This window comes from Dasypus novemcinctus, chromosome 5, assembly GCF_030445035.2.
Source record: "Dasypus novemcinctus isolate mDasNov1 chromosome 5, mDasNov1.1.hap2, whole genome shotgun sequence".
Taxonomy (NCBI): Eukaryota; Metazoa; Chordata; class Mammalia; order Cingulata; family Dasypodidae; genus Dasypus; species Dasypus novemcinctus.
Window position 1 is genome coordinate 110,304,677 of NC_080677.1, and position 13,661 is coordinate 110,318,337.

Here is a 13,661-nt window from a genome sequence, read left to right on the forward strand (position 1 = left end):
TGTTTCCTTCCCTCCCAAATCATTTGATCTCTTGAACATGATATTACTTCATTAAATTCCTTATAGAATCAATATCCTCTCTTAAAATATACCATGAAAATTTTACAAATTAATAATATAAAATGAAATCAACAAAGGGAAAAATCCAGAATTTGAATACAAACAAACCTGTTTATCAAATTGGTAACATAACTTATACAGTAGGAAAAAAGAGAGAGTGTGTGTGTGTATATATATGTATAATGCTTTGACTATATACCCTCAGTGGGATATATTCTAAAGACAATAGAAGCAAAGAAATCTTGACCTTTTTGTTGGAAGTGGTATGAGTATAGAAATTTTGAACCTTATTTTGTATATATTTTAGGTTGAGCAAATGAGTTAATATAAATGATGTCGAGGAGTCAGATACCCCTGATGAGAGAAGGGAGATATAAATGTGGAATAGTATAAGGAGAGGAAGAACCCGATTTTCTTTCTTTTTTTTTTTATTGGGATTTTTTAAAAAATTATTGGGATTAACAGTAAGAGTATAAATTCATAATTTTGTAAAAAATGTGTGTGTATGTGGAGATGTATGTGTGTGATGGCCTAGAAATAATGATATGCCCAGCAGTTAGGACAGCTGATTTCTAAATTCACAACTTAGTTTCTGTCATTCTCCACTAAAACACTAAAAGGAGTTAGGGTTCCTTGGATAAATGCCTGATTGCAGAGCTGTGTAATGGTGAGTTTGGACTATCTCACGTGTAGAAAAGTAAGGAAATGTTCAAAAACTAGCAGGACATTTCAAAAGAACACAAAAGGCAGCTCGAAGGAACTCTGGCCAAATCTGGGAAAATATGACTATCAAAATGAACAGTGACAATAATAAGTATAACTCGTTATACCAAAAAAAAAAAGATTCTATGAGTACATCCTAATGCAAACAAAATGGGAAGGGGAGAAAGAAATCTGTTCTTTACAATAGAGTGCCAGCTTATAAAAGTAGAAGGAATGGTAGAAAGTCTCTATCATATAATAGTTTCAGGCAAGAATCATCAGTGAATGCTAAAATCATTGGGTTCAGGTCTGTCAGGAAACAGGATATTTATATAGGCTCAACTGTCTCCCTACCTTATTAATTATAAAGAAGGAAAAAAGATCTTTACAGTGGAGAAATCTGTCATACAGCAACTTATCCAGGCAATCAAAATTAACATCATTGACCTTAGGACAAAATGATACCATGTACCTCATGAGATGATGCATTGAGCAGGGCATGATATCATTTTTGTAGTATTCTTGCCAAAATTGCATAACCTGAATCTAATCATGAAGAATCAGTCAGACAGCCCAAATTGAGTACATTCTGCTACATAACTAGTGTGTACTATTAAAAAATATTAAGGTCATAAAAGACAAAGAAAGACTAAGGAACAGACTGTTCCAGACTAAAGGGACTTGAAAATTAAATGCAGTGTGTGATCTTGGATTGGATTTTAGATTAGTGGAAAAAATTACTATAAAAAATTGAGACACCAGTGTTAAATGCCCTGAATTTAATAATTATATTGTGGTCTTGTTCTTAGGTGAAATGAGCTAAAGTGTTTAGGGATGAAGATGGATCCACCCAAAAACCCAAAAGACTGTGATACACATTCACACACACATAGCTGCATTCCTTTTTATAGAGAGAAAGAACACATAATGGCAAAATGTTAATTGAGGAATATAGGTGAAGAATATATGGGTGTTTATTGTCTATTCTTGTCTATTCTTGTGATATCACACTATTCTTGTGATATTTTTCTGTAAGTTTGAAGTTTTTCAAAATGTTGAAAATTAAGTATAAAATAGAAAAAATTAAGTATAAAATAGAAAAAAATATATATAATCCAACCATTCAGAGATAACCTTTGTTAACCATTTTGGAGTATTTCCTTCCATTCATTTCTTTGAGATGATAGTAGGAGGCTTTGTTAAATCTTAAGCTTAGCATAAAGGAATAAATATTTTCCCTCAAGCTTAAGATAATAAAAAAAATTTTTTTTTTTAATATTAAGGAATGTGCCCTTCTTGAGACATTGTTTATTTTCCTTCCAAGAAACTGGTATTCTTGACAATGTTCTGTTCTATTCCTGTTCTTAGCAAGATTAAAAAACAGACTATACCTAAAACTATTCTAAGTTAATTGAATACCAGTCCAATTTGTAATAGTCTTCATCATGGCATAACATCTTATGGCTCTATTTCTGTTTCAAATGACACTCAATAGAGTTCTCGTGTCTCAGTTATTCATTTCAGGGGTGGAGAAAGTCAAAAGACTATTTTATCATTTATATACCTCATTTATGCATGAGAAATTTAAAGCAGCTGACACCAGTACCAGCTGACAATTAAAAGAGGCATCTCATTGAATATTCTATAGTGAACTTGAAAATTAAATGTTTAATAGAGGTTATAAAGGGAAAAAATCCTTTAGATGAATGGTTTCCACCTTTTAAGAATGTCATCCATTTTCCAATGGATCCATTTTCATCTGTCATCTGGATTGAAGAAATCATTGCTCTTTTCCTTTTTTTCTTTTTTTGAGATACCAGGGATTGAAACCTGGGACCTCATATGTGGGAAGCCAGTGCTCAACCACTGAGCCACATTTGCTTCCCTGAGTTGTTTTTTCATTTGTTTTGCTTGCTATTCGTTATTTTTTTTTTTCAGGAGGCACCAGGAAATGAACTCAGGATCTCCCGTGTGGGAGATGGGAGCTCAACCGCTTGAGCCACATCTGCTTCCTGCTCTGTTTTTTCATACAATGTTTGCCTAGCCTAAAGTCTGGTACATAGTATCAGAAATATATGGTTTTTACTGCATACTGGCTAGCATTCTGTATTATACATGTATTTCTTTCTCTCAGCCATCTGTTTTCAGTCAGTTCTCTGAGACTACTTCTAGCTCTCAGGGTGGTAGTGATCTTAGGCTTTTTTTTTTTTTTTTTTAAGGAGGTACCAGAGCTCGAACCCAGAACCTTTTTCTTGTACATGGGAAGCAGGCGCTCAGTTGCTTGAGCTACATCTGCTCCCCTTAGGCCTCTTTTATAAAGACTTCTTTCATTTCAAATTTTATGTATATATAAAATCAGCTCCTGAGGAAAACCCTCTAGTGAGTCAGATGAATGAAAAAGACAGAGAAGAGGAGTGAAATTTCTTCAATGGACTGGAGAGGGAAAAGTTTGTAAAGAAGAGAAGGGAAAGCAATATTATTAGTTACTAAAGCGCCATTCATTCTGCTAGGTGCTTTTCATGTAACTGCATTTAATGTACACAATAACTGTATGAAGAAAAAAGGAATATAACAGAATTACGCAGATGGAACAGTTCAAGAAAGACTGGGTAATTTACCTCAGATTGCACTACTGCCAGATGGTGAAACAGAACTCTCTGTCTGTCTGATTTTTAAAGCATGATTTGGTTTTGTTTTTTGCATTATACATAGCTGCTTTCCTCAGCTAGCTTTTCTGTTACGTGTTGAATTTTAAACACAGTGGATGAGTTTCTTTCTCTCTCCTTCACCAGGCTTTTCGGATGTGGATCACACCTACGCTCAAAGAACTCAGCTCTTTGACACCTTAGTAAATTTCTTCCCTGACAGCATGACCCCTCCTAAAGGCAACCTGGTAGACCTCATCACACTGTAACTGAAGAGTCACTGGACACAGACGTGGAGAACATGAGTCTGCTTTCAGTATTTTGAATTTCAACTCTATTGACTGAAAGTTAGATTGCAGTGATTGGGGACTGCGCCAGAGTTTTGAAGGGATCTTGACCATCAAAAGTTTTAACCCTCTTTCCTCAAACCTAACCTCAATCCCATTCTCCTCCCACTCCTAAATTAGGCTAATAAAGTGAAATTGATATACTTTCTGTTTAAATATATATATTTTTTCTCACTTGAACTTTTGAGAATTAATAAGTATAAAAGAAAAATTAGTTTACCCTTTTCTGATCTTTATTTCATTTTTTTTTAAACTGGGGAAAATAGGCACTATTAAAAGACTCTGAGCTATAAGAATTTTGAATTTTGTTGTTGCTGGGTTGTCTGGCCATTCTTCTTTCTCCTCCCTTCTCATTTCACTTTACCTCACATCACACAATTGCTTGTAAGTGGTATCACTTGTTTGCCCTTCACTTCATACTCAACAGGTATACAATTCTGTAGGACAATTGATTAATGTTAAGATGATATATATATCTCTGTTGACTCGAGTCTTTATTAAACAATAGGAGGAACAGAGGCCTCAAATTTGCACTCCTTATCATAGAACTAAAAAATGAAGTCCAAGATTAACCCTGACACTGAGCTGAGATTGGTAAATATTATTACTATGATGATGTATTTTATAGTAGATGTTGCAGTATCATCTGGCTTTGAGTCGCAGAAACATTAAACTGAGAAGACTATAATTCAAGGGTAAACCTTTAAGAGCCATTTGAAAAATGACCAACAGGAGGGATCTATATTACTATGGTCATTGATAACTTTGTAGCAATTTTTGAAGAAAAATGCCTTTTCCTCTGGTAGAGTGGTACAGAACGAGAGCCTACATTCCAATTTTTAGTTGGGTGGGCAGTTTTAGCCAGAGCTGCACTTTTGATGCATTTGCTCCCTATATCTGCTTCTGTATACTCTTTATTTTGGAGACTGCTGATTTGTGGTTGTTCAATGAAGTACATTTAACAGGAATTTTATTAAACACATGGAAAAAAGGTAAAATAATGGTGCAAATATTTTTTCATTGAACAGAAAGAAAGTTATGGCAGGTAAGCTTTTCCACTGTGCAGAAGAGGAAGGAGCAGGTCTTCTCATTAGATGCTGTGAAATGCATTATAGGAGACTGGCATCTGGCTAGTTCACATTTACTCAAAAGTATGCTTTTTACGGCTGATAACCACCTTGAATAAAGCAGGCACACAATATAATAAATATCCATCATTCCAATGGTTGTTTAGAGTGAATTGAGTATGTTCCTAAGCAGCAAGATTAGGCCTCACCAAAGAAAAAGAGAAGAAATTACCTGCACTTTAAAGTCTCATGTCTACGAATGAGACTTTGAGATACCTCTTATTTATGTCTTTTCTTACGTGATTTTACTTCTTTTGAGGATAGACAGGAATATACTTTTCCTAGTTCTAGGCTTAAATCTTCAGCTCATTGGCTTTTTCAGCATCCTAAAGCAATCAATAGCAATTTATTAAAAATTAGATCTAAGTATTATATTATGAAAGGTGTAAGTACCAAATTATTTAGCTGCAGAATAACCAATTGACATTATAGTTGAGTAAATACAGTCTACTTACATACTTGAACAGTTTCAAAAGGTGATTCTCCTGAGTGGCACTAAAGAACATAAAATATTAATATCATAAATATTATAGCTGATTGAAACTCATTTCAGGGAGACAGGTATAAATTGGAGGATTGGTAAGGAAGAACTTGAACTTGATAAGTCTCCCTAAATGTAAATGCGCTAGTTTTGCTTACTGTGAATTCTAGCACTTTAAACACATAACCAAATGAAGTTCTGCTGCTCTTCATCATTTATTTTTACATGCTTCCTCGTTTTTTCATCAGCTTTTTAGACTCATTAGTTAGATAAAACTCAGTTCCTAACCTCAGTGCTTTCTATTTTGTTTATTTTCCCTGTCTCCCTTCTGGTTTCTCTGCAAATATATTTGTTTTCATTTCATCTTTCCTCAAACTTTATATAGGTGAAAATTTTTCGTTTCTGGAATTTTTTTGGTTAACATTTAAATAGGGTTGATCATAGTGAACCAATTAATGTTACTTAAGTGAGATAGACTTATTAGGAGGTTTTTGACTAGAGAAATCAAAATTTGTATCTTGGGGCTTTGATAGAGCACTGCCAGTAATGACTGCAGAAGAATATAGGGCTTCATTATACCTGTGATCAAGATTGACATGGTGCTCACAATTGTCACATTAGAATCTTGATGTGAAACTTGTTTATATATCTCCTGAGAAGCTATATGTATTTCCAAGAATTTCAGCAGTATATTATAATTTAAACAATCTGATGTAGTATTTAGATAAGTTGTTTAGGTTGCCTAGGATTTATGTATTACTACTTAAAAATTCTTTCATTCTAACCTAGTGATTCCCAAATGGAAACACCTGGCTGATATTTTAGAAGCATACGTAAGTGGGATGCACTTACTCAATTTCCTCTTCCCAAGCTTGACTCTCAAGCCCATTTCTCTTTTTCCCAGTGGCATATATTGTTTTTAATCTGAAATAAATCAGTTCTGTAATATTTATTTTCAGTACTTACATTTCATGAGAAGTTATCCAATTTGCAAGGTACATCTCAAATGCATTTGCATTTATTTTGTGGAATTACAGAGCCCTTACATAGTCGGCTCAATTAATTCTTCTATTCAAGCAAAGAAATTCTGATTTGGGTGCCTGTATACATGCTAAAGCTGACTGACAGTATTAACCTTTATCAAGGTCATCTTGTTAGACCTGGTTTCCGTTTTACTAAAACTGACATGTCCTTGTCTAGTAAGTAAAATAATAGAAAATATTAGACAGTTATATTGCTGTTTTATCATAGAAAGGCTTTTTAGTTTTTAAAGCACAGTATTTAAGCTTATAACTGCATTTTTAGGTGAAATAACATATATTGTATATAAATGACAGGCAACTTATCATTCTAGTGATCTCTTTACATCTGTCTTAAAAGTACTATGTATAAGTACATTAACAGTTTCATTTAATAAAACAGGTTTTAAAATCTAAACTACAAACAAAAACTAGTTTGAGGCATTTAATCATTATTGAGGGATTTAGAGTGATGCTTTAATAGATCAAAAAGTATTTAAAAGTTCCTGAATTTAGTCTCTAAATTATACTCAATTTCATGGTAATTACATGAGAACTTTACCTTATAATTATTCTTAACACTAAATGGAATTTATTGGGTAATTGTGTATCATTTAATTATTTCTTGAGTTATGGTTGTATTAACTCCTTAGCTGATTGTTGCATTAACAGTTGAAAATTAGGATTTGACGGTTTAAAGTGATTTCTTTGGGAAGGGGTAAGAATATGTACTCTAAAGTCATCTAGTTCTAAAAATATGCTCTTCTAAAAACCCTTCTTCTCTTAAAAATGTCTTCATCCACAATCTCATCCCTTTGTAGAAATTCCAGCTTGAATTTTAACCAAGTTTTAAATTCTTAGAATAGTCCTTTATTTGAGAAGTGCAACATCCCCCAGAAAAAGTTTATCATTGTTGGAGGAATATCATAGAAGGTCTGCATATGACAGTGACTTGTGGATTAAATCTTCTTTGGACCTTTTCACTCAAACATTTTTTTATTCCTTATTAGCCAAATAGCATTATTCTTTTTATTTTTCCTTAAAAAAAAATGCTATCCTAGGAATTTTATTTATACATGATTTTTTTTACCTCAATTTCTTCCTACCTACCAAATAATGTGAATTATGTTTCCATTATTTTTCTCAGATAACTTTTTTTTATTTTCTTAGCCCTAGGCTTCCTGTGTTTTCTATAGTATTGGTTAGGAATGTTGTACTGCTTAGAAAAAAAAAGTCAGAATCATTCTGAGGTAACCTTAATATTTTATCCTTATTTATGAAGACTGAATAATGAAATGAGAACTTGTACATTATTAAAGAATTAATAACATTCAAATGTCATTGTAAAAATACTTGAGTTATTTTCATTTGGGGAATAGTAATAATGGCCATGCAGCTTTAATGGAGAAGCTTGTGTTGGTAAGGTTAAATTATGTTTCAGCAAACTACCAGAATTTCCATTCGCCTATTGCTTTTTCTTTTTCTTTTTATTATATATTTTTTAGCCCCTCACCCCCTTCATTACTCTAAATAGCAGTGCTTTTCTGCTAAAATACAGTTGGAATTTGTCTTAAGAATTGACTTTCATTTTCTGAATAGTTGAGCATTAGGAATGACTTCCTTTTTTTTGAAATGGTAGGTAGTCTTTTTTTTTTTCCCTTTAAAGAAAAATAATGAAGCTCTATAAATGTCTCTTTCCCCCAAGAATATGAATTTAGCTCAAATTCCAAATGAGTTAATCTTATTCCCAATTGTAGCAGTGATAACAGTCCTTGGTGTAGCTTCTGTACCCCTTAACCTCAGGAATTAGCAATTATAGTAAATCAGATTTTCTGGTGGTGCAGAAGAGAACTATACTTGTGAAAAACCATATTATTGTATGTCTTTTTCTGCTAGTTAGAACTCCAAAGCTATAGATCTTAAACTGGATCCTAATTCAAAACATAAAAAGGTAAAAATTAAAGGGTGGTCCTTATCTTCCACATTAAAGTTATTTGGAAATAAGATTTGGGGGAGTGGTATAGCTCGGTGGTTGAGCACCTGCTTCCCATGTACAACGTCCCAGGTTCAATTCCAGGCCCCAGTACCTCAAAAAAAAATTTTTTGTTTGTTTGTTTGTTAATATGCCATTTCCTTCAGGCCTTGCTTGAAAACAGAATTTTCTGTGACTGCTATAAAATCAGCAACAAAGCAGGGAGGGGACGTGGGAATTTGTAGTAGGGAAGTAGACCAGTTCTAAGACATCATTTATAATTATGAAATAATTTGTCTTCCTCTTTATCAGTCAGTCCAAATGACAGTCCTCAGACAGTCCAAATGAAAAATTAAACGTTTGTATAGAATACCCTATTTTGCTTTGGTAAGTTTTGAATCTGAGGAACAGAGCTAGGGAGGAGAATGAGTATATGTTAGAAAAATACGGACTTTTTGCTCATGGAGTTGAAGGTCCGCAAATCTAAATGAAAAAGTAAGTTCTTCATTCTAACCCTAAATTAATTTTATTAATACAGTGCTAGGAAGACTATCAAAATAAATCAAAGCTTACATTTCCAGAGTACTCCTTTATTTTGAATGCCTTTGGGAAGTAGCATTTCTTGGTTAGTCACCTTCCTCATCTTTCCCCAAAGATCTGTTATCTTAAAATAAAAACAGAAAACTTAATATATTGGACTCTAAACTGGATGAGTTGTCTCTTACGTACGAGTTTCTTGATAAGGATCCAACATGAAAAATAGCAATAAAACATTTTAGCATGCAGTTTTGGGGCTTCCATGGGACTTCCTTTTCATGTAGTTTTAGCTCTTGCTGCAACATAGCTCTGTACCATCTGGGATACTAGCCTTTACAGTAGATAGTCTAGATATCTGAGCTATCTGCCACACAAATAACAGCCTGAGGAGGTTATGGTTCTTCTGTTTCATTCAATGCTTAATGAATATCAAATTAATTGGCAAGAAAGGGAAACACTGTGCGTAGTATACTAAACCAGGCCTGTGTGTATGATTAAGGGAGTTGCTCAAGCAACCAACTTTGAGCTCTATTTCTCTCCTTTGTTAAATCTCAAAGTCTTTGTTATGGTTTCGCTAATGTCATTTGTTTGGTGTTCATTTTTTAGCCCTTTAAAATAGGAAGAAAATTGTTTTTTTGTGTCTAACTTATAACCTATACAATATTGAACTTACATCAAGTTAATTTCCGTACTTTAAAATAAATTAATCATATATTACCCTGGGGGTCTCTGTTTATTCTACTATGCCATGAATACATGAATTCTGGGCTTATGTATAGTAATTCTGGTTTATTATTTATTATTAGGTTTTCTCCTTATCTAAAAACTAATTAAATTAGAGAAAGTATATAGCATAAGTTTGCCCAATTCCATTGTAGCTGGCAAAACTTGATGAATTCAATTGGAGCAAAAAGGAAAGGATCTTATACTATCAAGGCCATTCCCATCAGAGGTTTGCAGGTGACTTTTAATACATTGCCTTGTAGTCACTCTACCTTTCCTTTTTGCAATTTTTTTTTTTCTGGAGGTACCGGGGCTGGGAATTGAACCCAGAACTTTGTATGTGGGAAGCTGGCCCTCAAGTACTGAGCTACACTGACTTCCCTCTTCTTTTACGTCTTTTTTTCTTTTTTTTAAGATTTATTTATTTATTTCTCACCCCTTCCCCCACCCCACCCCAGTTGTCTGTTCTCTGTGTCTGTTTGCTGCGTGTTCTTCTTTGTCTGCTTCTGTTGTTGTGAGCGGCACGGGAATCTGTGTTTCTTTTTGTTGCATCATCTTGTGTCAGCTCTCCGCGTGTGCGGCACCATTCCTGGGCAGGCTGAACTTTATTTCACGCTGGGCGGCTCTCCTTACAGGGTGCACTCCTTGCACGTGGGGCTCCTCTACGCCAGGGGACACCCTTGCGTGGCAGGGCACTCCTTGCACGCATCAGCACTGCATGTGGGCCAGCTCCACACAGGTCAAGGAGGCCCGGGGTTTGAGCCATAGACCTCCCATGTGGTAGATGGATGTCCTAACCACTGGGCCAAGTCCGCTTCCTTTTACGTTTTTTTAATTGCCTGTTTTAGAATCCCTTATACCTTTGTATAGTAGAAGTAAGAAGCCTTGAATACAAAGGTACAAGACATACTAAAGTAAATGTCTACTCAACCCCAAATTTGGTAATAGCATATCAAAGTCCAAAAGGTTAAATTTAACTTAAAGTTTCCTTCGTGAGATATTCTTTCTTTTCCCAAAAAATTGTTTTTGGTGACTGAGCAGTTGTAAACTATTTTCTTAACATTTATGAAACATCTATTCAGAGAAATAAAGATGGATTTCTTTTCCTAAGCATTACAGTTAGCCTGCCCAAGAAGTGTTGTGATTGCCCTGTTCTTCAAGCCAGCTTCCTTTTTTGACTTGTGTGAAATGTCTTTTGAAAGGAATAATTTAGATAACATGATATTAATTAGCCTTTTTGTGTAGTTGTTAGCTCAATTTAAAAACTGCAAAATAATGTGACATTTTTCTAGGACATTTTTCTATGAGCACATTCCTTTACAGATATATATATTTCTTCTTAAAGAAACTTCTTCCCTTGCTACCACTCCAAAAGCTTTGCACAATTGAAGCTTCAGCCTCATTATAAGAGTACAGAGAAGGTAAGATGAGAACTTTCTTTTCTTTCTAAAAGTCTTGGTTTTGGTAACAATCAGTATTCCGTCTTTCGAAAACAGCATATTCATGTGTGGCTTGGCAAAATTAGAATTTTTTTAAAAGTCAACTCTTAATTCTTTTAAAAATTAGAAGTACTCAGTGGCCAGAAATTAAATCCCTTCGTATAGAGATAGATAGCACTTCAAAACCAGAGTTGGACTAGAAATTAGATTGAGAGGAAACATACAGCTCCAGCTATAGGCAGTAGATCTATCTTTCCAATCTGCTTATTAATGCCATAGATAGCTCTTTGTTAGAACATCTTCTGGATGAAAACATGACATGACAGCAACCAGCTCATATGAAAGTTGGATAATGATAAATATCTTTTATGTGACTTTAAAAAATAACATTTATTGATTTTTGCAATTAAAAAAATATTTTCTCTTTATCACAGAAAACTACAAAATTACTAAGTATAGAGAAGGAGAGCCACTTTTAAATGATGAGACTTCATTTTATTTTTCCCAGCTTCCTTCTGTTACCCAATATAGTGGCCAGAAAAAGTACTTCAAAAACAAAAACAAAAAAAGAGGCCATTCTTATTGTCTTTTGCTACATGTGTGTGTAGGACCAGGGTACAAGCATTTGTCCCCACCCTTAATGATACTCTTTTAAGCATTGCCCATTTCTAAACAGTCTGCAAATAATTCTATTGATATGTATCTTTGAACCTCAACTAAGAATGACTATAGGGAGTTGCCTTTTTCAGGTCACTGGAAATTTCATCCCTAAAAGCCAATTGAATTTTAAGCCCTTTATGCACTATTATGTGCATTTTGGGCATATTTTTACTGTGAAGAGCTTTCTGTTTTCTGTTTGAGATGGATGTTTATATATGGCCATAATTAAATTCACACCCAAAAAAGATGACGTACTTTTCAAAGCCCAAAACGAAAAGCTACAGACAAAATGAACATAAATTTTAAAAGTAAGGAGTCCATGAAACAAGAAAAATTCCGTATCATGCTTAAGCAGTTGTCTCTCAAAAAATATATATATATTTCTCTGCTCACCAAAGATTCAAAAATATTGTACCTTGGTATTATTTCAAATGACTCTTTTCTTAGCATCTGGAGGAGAAAATGGCAACCTGTGGGGTTTGACTCTTCTCTTTACTCTCTTCTGTGGCAACATCGAGTTAGGACTGTATCTTAAGTGCCTAAATCAGAAATTGAAATCATGAGGGCACTCTGGAAAAGCTGTCATGAGATAGATAATTGGAGCTTTCAAATAGAAATGCTTTGGGCCAGGGAATTAGTCCTCTATTAACAATTATTATTCTAAGTCATTGTTGGGCTGTGTTGAGTGTGTACTGCAATCTTACCCTTTCCCTTTAGGACCCTCTGATTTATCTTACTTTTGCCCAACCCATATGTACTTTAAGATTTCTTTTTTTAAGTATAAGTAATTTTCTGATCCCAGGTTTGGTAAATGTGTTAACACTGCTTTGTGAATGAATAAATGAGTAATGTGCTGAACAATTGGAATTGTAGAATTATGTTGTATGTAATGTACATATAGAGAAAGAATGTATTTTGTTCATTTTTTCTAAATAAAATTATAGATGGACACTGTAAAATGTCTCTATCTTGTGTTTGCTAACACTAGTTTTGAATTCAACTTTTTAAAATGTTTATATACTTTACAATAGTTATATTTTTATTCAGGTTGCCAAAGATGGAAACTGATGTAGTGTAGAAGGGCCTTTTGGGACTTTTCCTTTGAGACAGTGCTGAAATAAAGTACTGGTGAATCTCCAAAGTTTCTTGCGGAAGTTTCCATTTATAAAGAGCATTGGTAAAATAAGTTTTTCCATATACTATTAATGACCAACTCTGTTTTCTGAGTTTTATGATCATGTATTCTGGAGTGAGTTGTCAGCTGATTTTATTAAAAATATGGAACATGTTTTCTCAATTTACAAATGAAATCTGTAGCCCACTGTATAGCTTTCATTTCTAGGGTGTGCTTTGAGTATGGCTCATAGGAACATTTCTTTATGTTCCCCTTCCTTGGTTAATTCTCCAGATAATTCAAAAGGATTACAACATGGGATACTGCTTCCTCTCCCTTGGTATATGTATTACTGTTTCTAGAGGAAAAACAACAATAAACAAGGCTTTATGTTAAACATAGTTTAGGTGTCAGCTCCTCCCAGGTCAAGGAAGTGAAAGGCCATAGGCTTTGAATGTTTCCACTTGAGGAACTTTTGTAGCCCAAGGAAGAAAATCCAGCATCTACAAGAGAAATGGTCATGGTTCACATACTTATATTTCTCATAAAAGATAACCATAGAGTTCATAGAAATTGGGGGGGAAAAAAAACTCACTAAAGAAAGGCAACATTCTTTGCAGTAACCCTTCAGATTTTGAAATTATGATTGGAAAACCTGACTGATGAGAATCCTGAAGACTATGTTAGTCTTGACAATCTTAAATACTTGATTACGTTTCTTCTTTTCTCTAGCACTACATATTATGCCACATCTTTTACCTTTTGCATGATTTGGAAGGAGAAGAGGATAGTGGAGAGTTAGGACTTTTTCTGGCATAAGGAAGATGGGAGCAGC

At 34.1% G+C, this 13,661-nt stretch overlaps 1 protein-coding gene across 4 annotated transcripts in view; it reads left to right on the top strand.

Annotated features, from left to right (window-relative positions):
* MKLN1 (muskelin 1) overlaps positions 1-12,671 on the top strand; it is a 453,286-nt gene extending 440,615 nt beyond the window's left edge. For all 4 annotated transcript variants that reach the window (XM_058297366.1, XM_058297367.1, XM_058297368.2 and 1 more), the window contains one exon: positions 3,555-12,671. In XM_058297366.1, the coding sequence (XP_058153349.1) occupies positions 3,555-3,676 (122 nt within the window). In that variant the 3' untranslated portion in view covers positions 3,677-12,671. The remainder of the gene's footprint in view (positions 1-3,554) is intronic.
* Positions 12,672-13,661: the final 990 nt, after the last annotated feature.